Below are 20,489 nucleotides of genomic sequence, written 5' to 3'. Positions count from 1 at the left end.
TTTTTTTTAAACAGCTGTCTAAGCTAGCTATCCCTGAAGCTGTTCTGTTATTTCTTTCTATCTATTCTATAGGTTCTTTCTTATTATCTATTCTATATGTTCTTTCTATCTATATCTATCTATCTATATCTATCTATATCTTTATATATCTATTCTAGCAATCTATCAATTATCCTATCCTATTTTATTTCTCCTTTAAAAAACACACTGACAAAAATGCATCAAACGCATGCGTTTTTACCACGTTTTTTTGTCAAACGCAGTGTTTACAGTTGTCAAGTCTGCCAGAGGGTGCATTTTTTATGTCAAATCAAGAACGTAGCGTGCGCACATACCCTTATTGTTCTGCTCTACAGCCCTTGGCATCTGGTCTCCTAGGAGCTATTAGGTGCTTTAGTAGGACTGTTAGGTGCTACTGTAAGGCGGGCTTTGCACGTTGCGACATCGCAAGCCGATGCTGCTATGTCGCACGCGATAGTCCCCGCCCCTGTCGCAGGTACGATATCTTGTGATAGCTGGCGTAGCGATAATTATCGCTACGCCAGCTTCACATGCACTCACCTGCCCTGCGACCGTCGCTCTGGCCGGCGACCCGCCTCCTTCCTAAGGGGGCGGGTCGTGCGGCGTCACAGCGACGTCACACGGCAGGCGGCCAATGGCGGCGGAGGGGCGGAGATGAGCAGGATGTAAACATCCCGCCCACCTCCTTCCTTCCGTATAGCCGCTGGCGGCAGGTAAGGAGATGTTCCTCGTTCCTGCGGCTTCACACACAGCGATGTGTGTTCCCGCAGGAACGAGGAACTACATCATACCTGTCGTGGCATCGGCATTATGGAAATGTCGGAGCCTGCACCGATGATACGATAACGACGCTTTTGTGCTCGTTCATCGTATCATCTAGGATTTACACACTACGACATCGCAAGTGACGCCGGATGTGCGTCACTTTCGATTTGACCCCACCGACATCGCACCTGCGATGTCGTAGTGTGCAACGCCGCCCTTAGGCTGTACGGCTCTTTAAACCTATTACTAGAGATGAGCGAACCCGAGGTTTTATGCTCGTACCAAACACAGACTTTAGGAAAAAAAAGAGATTATTATTTTCTCGTGAAAATAATAATCTCTCTGATAACATATATCAAAACGTTTCTTATATTTATAGTATTGTACTATTGAGTTGTGCAATGTTTGTGGAAATGACAGTGACGATTTAAATAGTCTTTTTTAAAATTGTCTCTTTACCATTCTAGACATGTTTGTGTTCATCCCCTTCACAAAGATTATCTGCATGTATATTGCCTTGCAAAAGTATTTGGCTCCCTTGAATTTTTCAACCTTTTCCCACATTTCAGGTTTCAAACATAAAGATAAAAATTTTAATGTTATGGTGAAAAATCAACAATAAGTGGGACACAATTGTGAAGTTGAACGAAATTTGTTTCTTATTTTAAACTTTTTAAAAAAATAAATAACTGAAAATTGGGGCATGCAATATTATTCATCCCCTTTACTTTGAGTGCAGCAAACTGACTCCAGAAGTTCATTGAGGATCTCTGAACGATCCAATGTTGTCCTAAATGACTGATGATGATAAATATAATCCACCTGTGTGTAATCAAATCTCCGTATAAATGCACCTGCTCTGTGATAGTCTCAGTGTTCTGTTTAAGAGCGCAGATAGCATCATGAAGACCAAGGAACACAATAGGCATGTCCGTGATACTGTTGTGGAGAAGTTTAAAGCTGGATTTGGTTACAAAAAGATTTCCAAAACTTTAAACATCCCAAGGAGCACTGTGCAAGCAATCATATTGAAATGGAAGGAGTATCATACCACTGCAAATCTACCAAGACCCTGCCGTCTATCCAAACTTTCAACTCAAACAAGGAGAAAACTGATCAGAGATCCAGCCAAGAGGCCATAATCACTCTGGATGAACTGCAGAGATCTATAGCTAAGGTGACAGAGTCTGTGCATTGGACAACAATTAGTCGTACACTGGACAAATCTGGCCTTTATGGAAGAAAGGCAAGGAGAAAGCCATTTCTCAAAGATATCCATAAAAAGTGTTGTTTAAAGTTTGCCACAAGCCACCTGGGAGACACACCAAACATGTGGAAGAAGGTGCTCTGGTCAGATGAAACTAAAATCGAACTATTTGGGCACAAGGTCAAACGATATGTTTGGTGTAAAAGCAACACAGCTCATCACCCTGAACACACCATGCCCACTGTCAAACATGGTAGTGTCAGCATCATGGTTTGGGCCTGCTTTTCTTCAGCAAGGACAGGGAAGATGGTTAAAATAGATGGGAAGATGGATGGAGCCAAATACAGGACCATTCTTGAAGAAAACCTGTTGGAGTCTGTAAAAGACCTGAGACTGGGACGCAGATTTGTCTTCCAACAAGACAATGATCCCAAACATAAAGCAAAATCTACAATGGAATGGTTCACAAATAAACATATCCAAGTGTTAGAATTGTCAAGTCAAAGTCCAGACCTGAATCCAATCGAGAATCTGTGGAAAGAGCTGAAAACTGCTGTTCACAAACACTCTCCATCCAACCTCACTCGGCTCGAGCTATTTGCAAAGGAAGAATGGGCAAAAATTTCAGTCTCTATGTGCAAAACTGATAGACACATACCCCAAGCGACTTGCAGCTGTAATCGCAGCAAAAGGTGTCGCTACAAAGTATTAACTTAAAGGGGACGAATAATATTACACGCCCCAATTTTCAGTTATTTATTTTTAAAAAAAGTTGAAAATAAGCAATACATTTCGTTCAACTTCTCAATTGTGTCCCACTTGTTGCTGGTTCTTCATCATAACATTAAAATTTTTATCTTTTATGTTTGAAGCCTGAAATGTGGGAAAAGGTTGAAAAATTCAAGGGAACTGAATACTTTCGCAAGGCACTGTATTTCATATTCTATTTCTCCCATCTACTTGTCTTTTAAACTTTCATACCAGGACGCACTTCCACTGTTGCTGTGTCAATATCTGTATCTCCTTTGCCATCTGTGACCTTCAAATGAAAGATATAGATTCCCTCTACCAGATTGGTGAGTTGGAGAACTGGTTTATTCTCAGATGAGTCCATCACATCCTGAAAAATGAAAATATGTATGTGGTTAATAGGTATAGGAGCAAACTGAAGAGGGGAAGATAAGAACACTATTAACACCAGATATAACATTTTAAATACCCATAGAACATAAAGGATCTGGAGCTGTATGGTTTGTAAGGTTGACTGAAAAAATAAATGTACGTCCTATATAAATGGCCCAAAAAAATAATGTCATATACACAAATTGCACATGGAGGCTTCAATTATAACCTGAGTTTTAGGCCAGCGTAGACTTTACTAGATTCTGCATATAGTAGTGGCGCACTTGGTTGGTATCTTACAGGAACAGTAGATTGCAGCTGATTACTCCCGCAGTCTATGTCTAAGTGACTCTGAATATTTAAAGAGAATCTATTATGTAAAAAAACATTATTAACCTGGAGACATGATCTTAATCTGCAGGTTAATAGCGTTCTAAAACTGCCCAGCTACCACACCTAAAGATCGGCTACTGGGAAGAAATGAGGATTATTCCTTCCTGCAGCCTCTGGCTTTCAGTCATAGAGGCATGGTCGGAGGAGTTTCAGTCACCATATACAGTGAGCCGCAGCTGTAACCACACTTCGGCACTGACTGACAGCCGTCTCTGCATTGTATCAGTACAGGTTTAAGTTTTGGGTTTTTTTTTTAACCATACCATTTTTTATGCCATTTACTGAACACCATAAATACAGTAATCTGTTAGCTGTGGTGTAAGGATTGTTATAATTACAGGGATACTAATTTGCTTGTTAGTTACTGGTTAGTATTTATTTTGTAAAAAGTGTATGAAAAAATGTGACTATTGCAATTGTTTTTCATTATTTTAGTAATAGTTTTGTAGGGAAAAAAATCTGAACTTTTATTGTAATTCTTCTATACAGGTATATACTGGTTTATAGAGATTAATTTAAATGTACCAGTGCAATATGCCTGTAAAGAAGAAGCACAACTTTTAGCTTTTTAAACAAGAAACATTTCCCATTCTTAAGGCCTAAGACACACGGCAAGAAAACGGTGCGAGTGGAGTGTGATAAAAAAACGCATTCCACTCGGACCAATATTAGCCTGTGTGTCAGCGCACATGAGCGATTATTTTCTCAGCCCTAATCGGACCGAGAAAACAATCACAGCATGCTGCGACTGTAATGCGATCATTGTTTCTCTCGCACCCATTCAAGTCAATGGGGCAAGAGAAAAATCTTGCAGTACATCGGTGTACCGTGAGTGCAGTGCGAGAATCGCAATAGCCGGCTACGGAGGTGAGAGGGAGATAAATCCCTCCCTCCCCTCCTCTGTGCCAGTCTGCCCGACCACAGCGCCAGCCCGCCCCTCCTCAGAGCCGGCCCGCCCCCTATAGCAGAGGTTCGCTCGCATGAACGGACCTCAGTCACAGGGCTCTGCTGTACTGCCAGCGTGAGCCGAGTGTCATGCGAGGGGATCGCAGTAATCCCCGTTTGGCCCCAGCCTAACAGTGAAGCTACTGCCTGCCCTATAAGAGTTCATGAATTTGGATCGCTGTAGAGATTACTCTTCAGAAGAAGGAAATACTTAATCAACTATAAATGATACCATAGAGCAGTGATCCCCAGTCTTTCTGATCTTGAGAGCCAAATTCAATTCTCGCCCCTCACAGTAGTGACTCCAAGAGCCCCCATTACCAGTATAATGACAGCCAAATCTTTTAAACAGAAATCACCACACCGAGGCAGTATGCCAAGTTCCAGAGGTGCCTACCTCCACCCCGATCTTCTCTTCTATGTGGGGATACTCACAAATGTCACCATCTGGAGACCTGCTCTTCATAGCTGTTTGCAAGACTTGGTGCTAATGCATCTAGCTGGCTGACATCCATGAGTCACACATCATGGGCTCACGAGCCACACATCATGGGCCTTCAAGACACATATGGCTCCTGAGTCCTGAGTCACAGGTTGGGGAACCCAGACAGAAAGAAATGCAATGGGGCCCTTTATCCTATGTCCTGAGTCAGAAAAGGAGACGCTATATGGTGAGAAATTGCAACGATCACAGAAGCGTCTGACATTTGTGGTTGAACATATAAGATGTCCACCCATGGAATTAGGACTTTGCCTCTTAGTTTATCTAATCGTAACACAGTGGGTCCTGCCTTCTGTCCAGATACTTAACTGTGATGCAAAGGTAAAAAAAGGCAACAACTGTCTTCCTGTTGGGGTAACTGCGCCTTGAAATATTGAAAACAATGAATTCCGCCATCATTGCTTGGTTTGTTTGTTTTTTTACTTTCATTGTGGTAAAACTGACCTGGTAAAGAAGATATGTATTATGGGAATAACGAACGTATATAGATTTCATTATAATTACTGCTTATAAACACATTGTAATTCTGGTTTAAGTCGCCATTTTTGGTGACCAATAACGTTTTTTTACTTTTCTGTTGATAGAGCTGTCTGCTATATACCACTTTTTATTATGTTTTCCAAAATGTAATAGTTTGAAAGACTGGACTTTTACAGACGCAACAAATATGCCTATTCATTACATTTTTATGAATGGCAAAAGATGCGAGATGAGAACCTAGGGTTTGTTTTTGAGTTTATGTAATTTTTCCCATCATGTTTTAGTCCCCTGAGGTCAGTTGAAACTACAATAGTTTTATTACTTGTACAAAACAGTGCAATGCATTAGTATATGGTCAAATGTCCAATCTACTTTGAAGTCCAACCACAGATAGGGCTTCATAAGACTATCAATATGTCGCAGAGCAACAGATCTATCCAATTAAATGCCAATGTTAGCAGATTGTAAGGATATTTTCACATATGGAAAGATCTGTTGCTGAATTCACTACCACTGTGAATGGAGTTGATTCTGCATTATGTTCATGCATTTCTGCACTCATTCATGTGAATGGGGAAGTTGAAAAAATTTCTGTAGCAAATTTGCCTTGAATCCACCCTTATGGGCATAGGACAATTATACCAGTAGAACAATGTGGAACAGAAGAACAGTGTCTGTAGGTACCCCGGCTGCTGGGCTCTGGCCATCTCTTGTCCACTTGTATGACGCTATACCCTGGTCATCAACAGATTTTGATCCATCCAGTGAAATAGAACTATTAGGAAGCACAAGAACATGTGTCCCACCAGCATTAGCTTTCGGGGGGTTGTTCCTTCCTAAAATACAAATATTTTTGTTAGAAATATAGTAAAAGAAACACACATATATAATAGTTTGCTCAGCGTGTCTAGGTGAGCACATTGTGCGGCATGTTTTAATAGTACTGTATGCTATATTGTAATTATATGACAACTGGTACAAATATCTGGTGGAAAACCCTAATATGTGTTACTACATTTCCTTCACGTCATGTAGCCATGTGAATGCAGCTTTTGGTCATGTAGGCACTTTGTATTCAGTAATATGGTGCCTCTGTACAGTGTAACATGATCTTCTACTTTATTATTTCCAGGATATAGTATATTATGATGCATAACACAATATTTTAAAACCTTTTGAGTCCGAGTATTATGGAGCCACAAATTCCTATCCGTACTTTTATCAGATTTTGCATGGAATTGTAATACAATGGCTGCAAATATACACTGGAGATCAAAATTAGAGACAAATGTACGATCACTTGCTTTTTTCAGAAATAATGTAATCTACATTGATGAACATTTGAGGTTTTCTTTTGTAAGAGGTGCACCATGCCACTCTAGAACAGTGTTCTCCAAAAGAGCCAAAGTTTATCAACATAAAACCTTTATTTTGCCCAAAACGTGATGATCATAATTAAAGAACAACAATGACTGTAGCACAAAGAAAGATTAGAACAAAATTTTCTGAAGGTAACAACAGTCACCAATCAGTAGGAAGTGTACAGGCCTTTGCTTTGAATGACTTCAGCACATCTGCGGCCACAGGACTTCACTAGTCTCTCACACTGCTCTGGTGTGATTTTGGTCCACTCTTCTTCCAGTCTCTTCCACAGTTCTTTGACTGTTGTGGGTTTCTTCGCTATAACTTTGTCACCAAAGATTTTCCAGAGGTTTTCTATTGGGATTAGAGTAGGACTCTGGACTGGCCATTTGATTGTTTCAATGTTTTCTGTTTCAAGGAACTGCTTTACCCATTTTGCTGTGAGACATGAGGCATTGTCCTGCATGAAAATTGTTGGCTGATTGAGTGATGAACGCAAGTAATGAACCATGTGTTGTTGAAGAATGTTCTGAAAAACACTTGCATTTACTCTGCCATGTAGCTGTATGATAGGTGCAACTTCTGCTCCAGAAAACATTCCCAAACCATAACACTTCCTCCACCATCTTTCACTGACTTCTTAACACACTTTGGGTTCAGTCTTTCCCCAGTTTGTCAATGAACATAAGGTTTCCCATTAGACCCAAATGAATTAAACTTGCTTTCATTACTATAATGAACTGTGAACTGTGGACCACTTCTCTGTCCACACAACATGCTCCTCACCAAAGGTGAGTCTAGCCTTTTATTCTTTCTGCTAATGAGAGGTTTGGTCACTACACAGTGGACTTTCAATCCAAATGCTCTTAAATGTCATGACAGTGTATGACAAGACAGATCCTTACCCTGTTCAGTGCTGAACTAGTAAGCAATTCCAGCTGCAGTGTTGAAACGATTACACAGGAAGAATCTCTGCATTATACTGTCCTCTCTTGCTTCTGTCTTTCGAGGGCAACCAGCCTTCTTGGGGGACTTGAAAGAGTTTGTGATGTTGTAAAGATGCAATACTCTTAAAATCACAGACTTGGAAAACCAACTTCTCTTTCTATGTCTGATAGGGTTACCCCTTTGGCCTTCACCTGGACAACCTGCTGCCGGAGGGTTTCAGTCACTTTGGAACGCCACACCATTTTTGCAAAGTTAGTGCAAACTCGAAGGTTAGGCTGCCAGTTAAATAGGATTTGTTGGATAATTAAGGAAATTAGCACCAGGTGCCAGATTAACACCAATAACCTGCAGGTATCTTTTTCATTTATCTGATTTACATTATTATTATGTGCTTTTGAAAAAATTCAATTTATGAAATAAGCTTAAAATACTGCTAGTATACGCATGTTAGGATATAATCACAATGATCTTAACATGTAGGAAATTGTGTTTTTGTTCTCTAATTTTGATCTCCAGGATATATATAGTTATATATATATATATATATATATATATACATACACATTATATATATATATATATATACACAGTATAGTATGTATATATATATATATATATATATATATATATATATACTATTAATTTTTTTTATGTTGTAAAGGCTCAAATATACACATTTTTTTCGTGTTTAAGGGACAATGTGGATATACATGTAATTTGCCATAAGATTTATCATATATACTGTATGTGTGTACTGAAGAATGAGATCCAATTTAGCAGCACCTAAATGTCGTGTAACTCAACACCTTTCACTATACAGCTTTAACACAACAGCATGAATTATTTCTGGGCTAATTAGTTAAAAAGCTATGTGCTTGGCTGAGTGTCTAAATAATTCATTAAATTCATATCTACGTGATGAATTTGGCAAGAGAAAAAAGCAAAAATGTCTTGACAGATGGTATGGAAATCAATAAGCATGTACAATATACAGAGAACTAATAAAACCCAATGTACTGGCTATGGTCAAAAGGAGATAGAAAGTAGCTTTCTGACCATGCTATAATCTAATCTAATATATATAGATAGATATATAATGTATATACACACACAGTGTGGAAAATAAGTATTTGATATACTGCTGATTTTGTAAGGTTTCCCATCTGCAAATAATGGAGAGGTCTATACTTTTTATCATAGGTACACTACAACTGTGACAGAATCAACCAACAAATCCAAAAAATAATATTGTATGATTTTTAAATAATTAATTTGCTTTTTTTGCATAAAATAAGTATTTTATCACCTACCAACCAGCAAGAATTCTGTCTCACAGACTTGTTATTTTTCTTTAAGAAGCCCTGCTACTCTGCACTCATTACCTGTATTAACTGCACCTGATTAAACGCTTTACCTCTATAAAAGACACCTGTACTCACACACTCAATCAATTACACTCCAACCTCTCCACCATGGCCAAGACTAAAGAGCTGTTTAAGAACACCTGAGCCAAAATTGTAGACCCGCACAAGGCTCGGATGGTCTACAGGACAATAAGCAAGCAGCCAGGTGAGAAGGCAACAACTGTTGGCACAATTATTAGAAAATGGAAAAAAAACAAGATGACTGACAATCTTATTCAGTCTGCGGCTCCATGCACTATATTCCCTTGTGGGGTTAGGATGATTCTAAGAAAGGTCAAGAATCAACTAAGAACTACATGGCAAGACCTGGTCAATGACCTGAATTGAGCTGGGACCACAGTCTCAAAGATTACTGTTAGTAATACACTAAGCCATCATGGATTAAAATCCTGCAGGGCATGCAAGGTCCCCATGCTCATGCAAGCACATATCCAGACCCCTTTGAAGTTCACCAATGACCATCAGGATGATCCAGAGGAAGCATGAGAGAAGGTCATGTGGTCAGATGAGACCAAAATAGAACTTTTTGGTATCAACTCCACTTGCCATATTTGGAGGAAGAAGGATGAGTACATGCTCAAGAACACCATCCCAACCGTGAAGCATGGTGGTGGAAACAAAGGGAATTTTGTTTACTTACCGTAAATTCCTTTTCTTCTAGCTCCTATTGGGAGACCCAGACAATTGGGTGTATAGCTTCTGCCTCCGGAGGCCACACAAAGTAATACACTTTTAAAAAAGTGTAACCCCTCCCCTCTGCCTATACACCCTCCCGTGGATCACGGGCTCCTCAGTTTTGGTGCAAAAGCAGGAAGGAGAAAACTTATAAATTGGTCTAGGGTAAATTCAATCCGAAGGATGTTCGGAGAACTGAAGACCATGAACCATAAGAACAAATCAACATCAACAACATGTGTACACAAAAGAACAACCAGCCCGAAGGGCACAGGGGTGGGTGCTGGGTCTCCCAATAGGAGCTAGAAGAAAAGGAATTTACGGTAAGTAAACAAAATTCCCTTTTTCTTTGTCGCTCCATTGGGAGACCCAGACAATTGGGACGTCCAAGAGCAGTCCCTGGGTGGGTAAAAGAATACCTCAATAAAAGGAGCCGAAAATGGCCCCCTCTTACAGGTGGGCAACCGCCGCCTGGAGGACTCGCCTACCTAGACTGGCGTCTGCCGAAGCATAGGCATGCACTTGATAGTGCTTCGTGAAAGTGTGCAGACTAGACCACGTAGCTGTCTGACACACCTGCTGAGCCGTCGCCCGGTGCCGCAAAGCCCAGGACGCACCTACGGCTCTGGTAGAATAGGCTTTCAACCCTGAAGGAAGTGGAAGCCCAGAAGAACGGTAGGCCTCGAGAATCGGTTCTTTGATCCACCGAGCCAAGGTTGACTTGGAGGCCCGAGAGCCCTTACGCTGGCCAGCGACAAGGACAAAGAGCGCGTCTGAACGGCGCAGGGGCGCCGTGCGAGACACGTAGAACCGGAGTGCTCTCACTAGATCCAAAGAGTGCAAATCCTTTTCACACTGGTGAATTGGATTAGGGCAAAAGGAAGGCAAGGAGATATCCTGATTTAGATGAAAAGGGGATACCACCTTAGGGAGAAATTCCGGGACAGGACGCAGAACCACCTTATCCTGGTGAAAAACCAGGAAGGGGGCTTTGCATGACAGCGCTGCAAGCTCAGACACTCTCCGAAGTGATGTGACCGCCACCAGGAAGGCCACCTTCTGAGAAAGACGGGAGAGAGAGACATCCCGCAGCGGCTCAAAAGGCGGCTTTTGAAGAGCCGTCAGAACCCTGTTAAGATCCCAAGGTTCCAACGGACGTTTGTAAGGTGGGACCATGTGGCAAACCCCCTGCAGGAACGTGCGGACCTGCGGAAGCCTGGCTAGACGCTTTTGAAAAAACACGGAGAGCGCCGACACTTGGCCCTTGAGAGAGCCGAGGGACAAACCCTTGTCCATTCCAGATTGTAGGAATGAAAGAAATGTGGGTAAAGCAAACGGCCATGGAGGAAAACCGTTATCAGAGCACCAGGATAAGAAGATTTGCCAAGACCTGTAATAGATTTTGGCGGACGTAGGCTTCCTGGCTTGTTTCATGGTGGCAATGACATCCTGAGATAACCCTGAAGACGCTAGGAGCCAGGACTCAATGGCCACACAGTCAGGTTGAGGGCCACAGAATTCAGATGGAAAAACGACCCTTGTGACAGCAAGTCTGGGCGGTCTGGAAGCGCCCACGGTTGACCCACCGTGAGATGCCACAGATCCGGATACTACGACCGCCTCGGCCAGTCTGGAGTGACGAGAATGGCGCGACGGCAGTCGGACCGGATCTTGCGTATTACTCTGGGCAGCATCGCCAGAGGGGGAAACACATATGGCAGTCGAAACTGCGACCAATCCTGGACCAGAGCGTCCGCTGCCAGAGCTCTGTGATCCTGAGACCGTGCCATGAAGGCCGGGACCTTGTTGTTGTGTCGTGACGCCATGAGATCGACGTCCGGCGTTCCCCAGCGGCGACAGATCTCTCGAAACACGTCTGGGTGAAGAGACCATTCCCCCGCGTCCATGCCCTGACGACTGAGAAAATCTGCTTCCCAGTTTTCCACGCCCGGGATGTGAACTGCGGAGATGGTGGAGCCTGTGACTTCCACCCACTGCAGAATCCGCCCGACCTCCTGGAAGGCTTGACGACTGCGAGTGCCGCCTTGGTGGTTGATGTAGGCGACGGCAGTGGCGTTGTCCGACTGGATTCTGATCTGCCTGCCCTCCAGCCACCAATGGAAAGCCAATAGGGCTAGATATACTGCCCTTATCTCCAGAATATTGATCTGAAGGGACGATTCTATTGGAGTCCAGGTTCCTTGAGCCCTGTGGTGGAGAAAAACCGCTCCCCAACCTGACAGGCTCGCGTCCGTGGTGACCACGGCCCAGGTTGGGGGGAGGAAGGATTTTCCCCGAGACAGAGATGTGGGTAGGAGGCACCACTGAAGTGATGTTTTGGTTGCAAGTGAAAGAGATGTTCTTGTTGAGGGAAGCCGAACTCTTGTCCCATTTGCGAAGAATGTCCCATTGGAGTGGCCGTAGATGGAATTGCGCGAACGGCACTGCCTCCATAGCTGCAACCATCTTCCCCAGGAAGTGCATGAGGCGCCTTAAGGGGTGTGACTGACTCCGAAGAAGTGACTGCACCCCCGCCTGCAGAGAAAGCTGTTTGTCCCGCGGTAGCTTGACTAACGCTGGAAGGGTATGAAACTCCATCCCGAGGTAAGTCAGTGATTGGGTCGGCGTCAACTTGGATTTCGGGAAATTGATGATCCACCCGAACTGCTGGAGAGTCGCCAGAGTGACGGTAAGACTTCGTTGACACGCCACCCGAGAAGGGGCCCTGACTAGGAGATCGTCCAAGTATGGGATCACCGAGTGGCCTGAGAGTGCAGGACCGCCACGACGGATGCAATGACTTTGGTGAAGACCCGTGGGGCTGTCGCCAGGCCGAAGGGCAATGCGACGAACTGGAGGTGTTCGTCCCCGATGGCGAAACGCAGGAAACGTTGATGTTCGGGTGCGATCGGCACATGGAGATAAGCATCCTTGATGTCGATCGATGCTAGGAAGTCTCCTTGTGACATCGAGGCGATGACCGAGCGGAGAGATTCCATCTGAAACCGTCTGGTTCTCACATGTCTGTTGAGCAGCTTGAGGTCCAGAACGGGACGGAATGACTCGTCCTTTTTTGGCACCACGAACAAGTTGGAGTAAAATCCGCGACCACGTTCCTCAAGGGGAACGGGAATCACAACTCCTTCCATCTTTAGAGCGTCCACCGCCTGAAAAAGTGCGTCGGCCTGTGCGGGGGGTGGGGAGGTTCTGAAAAAACGAGCCGTAGGTCGAGAGCTGAACTCTATCCTGTAACCATGAGACAGAATGTCTCTCACCCATCGGTCTTGAACGTGTGGCCACCCGGCGTCGCCAAAGCGGGAGAGCCTGCCACCGACCGAGGATGTGGCTAGATGAGGCCGAGAGTCATGAGGAGGCCGTCTTGGAGGTGGTGCCTCCTGCGGCCTTTTGGGGGCGTGACTTGGACCGCCACGCATAGGAGTTCCTCTGGCCTTTCTCCGGCCGGTTGGACGAAGAGGATTGGGGCTTGGCGGAGGGACGAAAGGACCGAAACCTCGATTGGATTTTTCTCTGCTGAGGTCTCTTAGGTTTGGACTGGGGTAAGGAGGAGTCCTTTCCCGAGGATTCCTTAATAATCTCATCCAACCGTTCGCCAAACAAACGTTCGCCAGAAAAAGGCAAACCAGTTAAGAACCTTTTGGAAGCAGAGTCTGCTTTCCATTCGCGCAGCCAAATGGCCCTGCGGACTGCCACGGAGTTAGCAGATGCCACAGCCGTACGGCTAGCAGAGTCCAGGACGGCGTTCATGGCGTAGGACGAAAATGCTGATGCCTGAGAGGTCAAGGAAGACACATGCGGAGCAGAATTCCGCGTGACAGCATTAATCTCAGTCACACATGCCGAGATTGCTTGGAGAGCCCACACAGCCGCAAAGGCCGGGGCAAAAGACGCGCCCGTGGCTTCATAAATAGACTTCACCAAGAGCTCTATCTGTCTGTCAGTGGCATCCTTCAGGGATGAGCCATCGGCAACAGACACAACGGACCTAGCAGCCAATCTAGAGACTGGCGGATCCACCTTGGGTGAGTGTGCCCAGCCCTTAACGACTTCAGGTGGAAAGGGATAACGCGTGTCAGAGTGCCTTTTAGCAAAACGCTTGTCCGGGACCGCTCTGGGCTTCTGGACAGCGTCCCTGAAGTTAGAGTGATCAAAGAACGTATTGCGTGTACGTTTGGGGAATCGAAATTGGTGTTTTTTCTGCTGAGAAGCCGACTCCTCTACAGGTGGAGGCCGGGGAGAGAGATCCAACACCTGGTTGATGGACGAAATAAGATCATTTACTAAGGCGTCCCCCTCAGGGGTATCAAGGTTGAGGGCGAAGTCAGGGTCAGAGCCCTGAGTTCCCACGTCCGCCTCGTCATCCTGAGAGTCCTCAAGCTGAGATCCAGAGCAGCGTGAGGAGGCCGGGGAAGAGTCCCAGCGAGGCCGCTTAGCCGGTCTGGGACTGCGATCCGGGCAGGAGTCCTCCGCCTGGGACCTAGGGGCTATCCTGGGAGCGCGCTGCGGCGTGGACCGAGAAGGCCCTGGAGGAGACAAACTAACAGGGGCCGGGGCCTGTGAAGAGCCCAGTCTGGACTGCAATGCCTCAAGGAGCTTAGATGACCATTTGTCCATAGACTGTGCAATGGATTGAGAAAGTGACTGAGAGAGTTTCTCCGCGAAAGAGTCCAATGACGGTGACTCTGTCCCTGCAGCCTGCTCAGGAGGAGCAGGGGGATCTACATGAGCCGAGGGGCCCACAAGTGCCCTAGGCTCCGGCTGAGCAAGCGTGGCAGGAGTCGAGCATTGATCACAGTGAGGGTAGGTGGATCCCGCAGGCAACATAGCCCCACAAGAGGTACAGGCTGCGAAAAAAACCTGTGCCTTAGGGGCTTTGCTCCTTGTGGACGACATGCTGTAAGCAATAAGTGTCCCTTAGGAGAGCGACCACTGAGGGTATATGGGAAAGGGTTATACAGCCGTTCCGAATATATATAATATATATATATATATATATATATATATATATCACGGCACCCTAGGGGAACCAGCACCGGGTGACCGGTGTGGCTTACCAACCGCTGGTGTCCTCCAGATTCCCTGTCGTGGGTCCCCCAGAGCTGTAGAGCTGTGCAGCTGCAGCATACACCGGCAGAATGCCAAACATGGCCGCCGGAGCTCTCAAGGGGGGAGTGGAGCCATGGGCGGCGCCGTCAAAAGGCGGGAATCTGGAGGCCCCATAGTGGTCAATGAGAGGGGAGGGGAGACATGCAAAGATGCTCCAGCCCTCTGTCGGTAATCCCGCCCTTACCCCTGACAAGCAGGCCTGGGGGCGGGATTTTTCGCGACTAGGCCGCGATGAAGCCGGGGACTAAATTTAAGGCCGTGCCCGACAAGCAGGCACGGCCGGCGCGGAAGTCCGATGAAAAAACAACGGACGGCGCTACTGGGGAGAAAGGCGACCTCTCTCCCCGTACCGTCCCCCCATGGGGACACAGAGTACCTTGAAGGTGCAGGGCCCGTTCCCTGGGGATGAAAACGCTCCGGTCCAGCAGGTTCCACCAGGGGCTGCGGATGGAGCACGGTCTCAGCAGGTGAATAACCGGTGAGGCTCCCACTTCTCCCAGAGCCGCATAAGGGATGGTGAAGGAGACGGCATGTGGCTCCAGCCTTTGTACCCGCAATGGGTACCTCAACCTTAACAACACCGCCGACATAGTGGGGTGAGAAGGGAGCATGCCGGGGACCCCATATGGGACCTCTTTTCTTCCATCCGTCATACTATGTATGAGAAATCTTTTTTTTTTTTTTTTTTTTTTCATGAGTGGATGTGTGCCTCCTTCCACACAAAGCATAAAACTGAGGAGCCCGTGATCCACGGGAGGGTGTATAGGCAGAGGGGAGGGGTTACACTTTTTTAAAAGTGTAATACTTTGTGTGGCCTCCGGAGGCAGAAGCTATACACCCAATTGTCTGGGTCTCCCAATGGAGCGACAAAGAAATCATATTTTGGGGATGCTTTTCTGCAAAGGGGACAGGATGACAGCACTGTATTGAAAAGAGGATGCATGGGGTCACGTATTGTGATATTTTAGCAAAAAAACTTCCTTCCCTCAGTAAGAGTATTGAGGATGGGTTTGTGGCTGGGTCTTCCAGCATGACAATAACCTAAAATACACAGCCAGAGCAACTAAGGAGTAGCTCTGTAAGAAGCATTTCCAGGTCCTAGAATGGCCTAGCCAGCCTCCAGACCTGAACCCAATAGAAAATCTTTGGAGGCAGCTGAAACACAATGTTTCTCAGTGACAGCCCCAAAGCCTGAAAGATCTGGAGAAGATCTGTATGGAAGAGTGGGCCAAAATCCCTGCTGCAGTTTGTGCAAACTTGGTCAAGAATTACAGGAAACGTCTGACCTCTGTAATTGCAAACAAAAAGGTTTCTGTACCAAATATTAAGTTCTGTTTTTATATTGTATAAAGAAGGGAATTTTGTTACTTACCGTAAATTCCTTTTCTTCTAGCTCCAATTGGGAGACCCAGACGATTGGGTGTATAGCTACTGCCTCCGGAGGCCACACAAAGCATTACACTAAAAAGTGTAAGGCCCCTCCCCTTCTGGCTATACACCCCCCGTGGGATCACGGCTGCTCAGTTTTAGTGCTAAAGCAAGAAGGAGGAAAGCCAATAACTGGTTTAAACAAATTCAATCCGAAGTAACATCGGAGAACTGAAAACCGTTACACATGAACAACATGTGTACCCGAAGAAACCAAAAATCCCGAAGGAAACAGGGCGGGTGCTGGGTCTCCCAATTGGAGCTAGAAGAAAAGGAATTTACGGTAAGTAACAAAATTCCCTTCTTCTTCGGCGCTCCATTGGGAGACCCAGACGATTGGGACGTCCAAAAGCAGTCCCTGGGTGGGTAAAGTAATACCTCAAGTTAGAGCTGCAAAACAGCTCTCTCCTACGAGGAGGCAACCGCCGCCTGCAGGACTCTTCTACCTAGGCTGGCGTCCGCCGAAGCGTAGGTATGCACCTGATAATGTTTGGTGAAAGTGTGCAGACTCGACCAGGTAGCTGCCTGGCACACCTGTTGAGCCGTAGCCTGGTGTCGTAATGCCCAGGACGCACCCACGGCTCTGGTAGAATGGGCCTTCAGCCCTGATGGAACCGGAAGCCCAGCAGAACGGTAGGCTTCAAGAATCGGTTCCTTGATCCATCGAGCCAGGGGCGCCGTGCGGGAAATGTAGATTCTGAGTGCTCTCACGAGATCCAACAAATGCAAATCCTTTTCATACCTATGAACTGGATGAGGACAAAAGGAAGGTAAGGAGATATCCTGATTGAGATGAAAAGAGGATACCACTTTAGGGAGAAACTCCTGAATCGGGCGCAGCACTACCTTGTCCTGGTGAAAAACCAGGAAGGGAGCTTTGGATGACAGCGCTGCCAGCTCGGATACCCTCCGAAGAGACGTGACCGCTACCAGAAAGGCCACTTTCTGTGAGAGCCGAGAAAGTGAAACATCCTTCAGAGGCTCGAAGGGCGGCTTCTGGAGAGTAACTAGTACCCTGTTCAGATCCCATGGATCTAACGGCCGTTTGTACGGAGGGACGATGTGACAAACCCCCTGCAGGAACGTGCGTACCTGAGGAAGTCGTGCTAGACGCTTTTGAAAAAATACCGATAGCGCTGAGACTTGCCCTTTAAGGGAGCCGAGCGATAAGCCTTTTTCCAAACCAGATTGCAGGAAGGAAAGAAAAGTAGGCAATGCAAATGGCCAGGGGGACACTCCCTGTGCCGAGCACCAGGATAAGAAAATCTTCCACGTTCTGTGGTAGATCTTAGCAGACGTGGGCTTCCTAGCCTGTCTCATGGTGGCCACGACCCCCTGAGATAATCCTGAAGAAGCTAGTATCCAGGACTCAATGGCCACACAGTCAGGTTCAGGGCCGCAGAATTCAGATGGAAAAACGGCCCTTGTGACAGTAAGTCTGGCCGGTCTGGTAGCGCCCACGGTTGGCCGACCGTGAGATGCCACAGATCCGGATACCACGACCTTCTCGGCCAGTCTGGGGCGACGAGCAGGACGCGGCGGCAATCGGACCTGATCTTGCGTAGCACTCTGGGCAAGAGTGCCAGAGGGGGAAACACATAGGGCAGTTGGAACTGCGACCAATCTTGTACTAAGGCGTCTGCCGCCAGAGCTCTGTGATCGCGAGACCGTGCCATGAACGTTGGGACCTTGTTGTTGTGCCGGGACGCCATTAGGTCGACGTCCGGCCTTCCCCAGCGGCGACAGATTTCCTGAAACACGTCCGGGTGAAGGGACCATTCCCCTGCGTCCATACCCTGGCGACTGAGGAAGTCCGCTTCCCAGTTTTCTACGCCGGGGATGTGAACTGCGGATATGGTGGAGGCCGTGGCTTCCACCCACATCAGAATCCGCCGGACTTCCTGGAAGGCTTGCCGACTGCGTGTCCCGCCTTGGTGGTTGATGTATGCCACCGCTGTGGAGTTGTCCGACTGAATTCGGATCTGCTTTCCTTCCAGCCACTGCTGAAAGGCTTGTAGGGCAAGATATACTGCCCTGATTTCCAGAACATTGATCTGAAGGGTGGACTCCTGCTGAGTCCACGTACCCTGAGCCCTGTGGTGGAGAAAAACTGCTCCCCACCCTGACAGACTCGCGTCTGTCGTGACCACCGCCCAGGATGGGGGTAGGAAGGACCTTCCTTGTGATAATGAGGTGGGAAGAAGCCACCATTGAAGAGAGTCCTTGGCCGTCTGGGAAAGGGAGACCTTCCTGTCCAAGGACGTCGACTTCCCGTCCCATTGGCGGAGAATGTCCCATTGAAGTGGGCGCAGATGAAACTGCGCAAACGGGACTGCCTCCATTGCTGCCACCATCTTCCCCAGGAAGTGCATGAGGCGTCTTAAGGGGTGCGACTGGCCTTGAAGGAGAGAGTGCACCCCTGTCTGTAGTGAACGCTGCTTGTCCATCGGAAGCTTCACTGTCGCTGAGAGAGTATGAAACTCCATGCCAAGATATGTTAGTGATTGGGTCGGTGACAGATTTGACTTTGAAAAGTTGATGATCCACCCGAAAGTCTGGAGAGTCTCCAGCGCAACGTTCAGACTGTGTTGGCATGCCTCTTGAGAGGGAGCCTTGACAAGTAGATCGTCCAAGTAAGGGATCACCGAGTGTCCCTGAGAGTGCAAGACTGCTACCACTGCTGCCATGACCTTGGTGAAAACCCGTGGGGCTGTCGCCAGACCAAATGGCAGGGCTACGAACTGAAGGTGTTCGTCTCCTATAACGAAGCGTAGAAAACGCTGGTGCTCTGGAGCAATCGGCACGTGGAGATAAGCATCTTTGATGTCTATTGATGCTAGAAAATCTCCTTGAGACATCGAGGCAATGACGGAGCGGAGGGATTCCATCCGGAACCGCCTGGTTTTCACGTGCTTGTTGAGCAGTTTTAGGTCCAGAACAGGACGGAAAGAGCCGTCCTTTTTTGGCACCACAAATAGATTGGAGTAAAAACCCTGACCTCTTTCCTGAAGAGGAACAGGGATCACCACTCCCTCTGCCCTTAGAGAGCACACCGCTTGCAGAAGAGCATGGGCGCGGTCGGGATGTGGGGAAGTTCTGAAGAACCGAGGCGGAGGACGAGAACTGAACTCTATCCGGTACCCGTGAGACAAAATGTCTGCTACCCACCGGTCTTTGACCTGTGGCAGCCAAATGCCGCAAAAGCGGGAGAGCCTGCCACCGACCGAGGATGCGGAGAGAGGAGGCCGAAAGTCATGAGGCAGCCGGCTTGGAAGTGGTTCCTCCGGCTGCTTTCTTTGGACGTGAGTGAGTCCGCCAGGAATCTGAGCTCCTCTGCTCCTTCTGAGTCCTTTTGGACGAGGAGAATTGGGTCCTGCCCGAACCTCGAAAGGACCGAAACCTCGACTGTCCCTTCCACTGCTGAGGTTTGCTTGATCTGGGCTGGGGTAAGGAAGAGTCCTTACCCTTGGACTGTTTAATGATTTCCGCCAATTGCTCACCAAACAGCCTGTCTTGAGATAATGGCAAACTGGTTAAGCATTTTTTGGAAGCAGAATCTGCTTTCCATTCCTTTAACCATAAGGCTCTGCGTAAAACCACCGAGTTGGCGGACGCCATTGACGTACGGCTGGTAGAATCCAAGACCGCATTGATAGCGTAAGTCGCAAACACAGACATTTGTGAGGTCAAGGACGTCACTTGCGGCACTGATGGACGTATGATCGAGTCCACCCGCGCCAGACCAGCTGAAATAGCTTGGAGTGCCCACACGGCTGCGAATGCTGGAGCAAACGACGCGCCGATAGCTTCATAGACAGATTTCAACCAAAGGTCCATCTGTCTGTCATTGGCATCTTTAAGTGAAGCCCCATCTTCCACTGCAACTATGGATCTAGCCGCAAGCCTGGAGATTGGGGGGTCCACCTTTGGACACTGGGTCCAGCGTTTGACCACGTCAGGGGGAAAGGGATAACGTGTATCCTTAAGACGTTTGGAGAAACGCTTATCTGGATAAGCATGGTGTTTCTGGACTGCTTCTCTGAAGTCCGCGTGGTCCAGAAAAGAGCTCAATTTACGTTTGGGATACCTAAAA

The 20,489-nt window shown here is 46.9% G+C and overlaps 1 protein-coding gene across 1 annotated transcript in view; it reads right to left on the bottom strand.

Moving 5' to 3' along the window:
- Positions 1–20,489, bottom strand: part of KIAA0319 (KIAA0319 ortholog) — a 75,428-nt gene that overhangs the window by 14,718 nt on the left and 40,221 nt on the right. Inside the window, exons 14-15 of the mRNA XM_075314685.1 lie at positions 6,120–6,271; positions 2,975–3,113 (exon numbers count right to left, since the gene is read on the bottom strand). Of these exons, the coding sequence (XP_075170800.1) occupies positions 2,975–3,113; positions 6,120–6,271 (291 nt within the window). The remainder of the gene's footprint in view (positions 1–2,974; positions 3,114–6,119; positions 6,272–20,489) is intronic.

This window comes from Anomaloglossus baeobatrachus, chromosome 6, assembly GCF_048569485.1.
Source record: "Anomaloglossus baeobatrachus isolate aAnoBae1 chromosome 6, aAnoBae1.hap1, whole genome shotgun sequence".
Lineage (NCBI taxonomy): Eukaryota > Metazoa > Chordata > Amphibia > Anura > Aromobatidae > Anomaloglossus > Anomaloglossus baeobatrachus.
The sequence above is the reverse complement of the archived record's forward strand: the minus strand, read 5'-3'. Positions and strand labels throughout refer to the sequence as shown.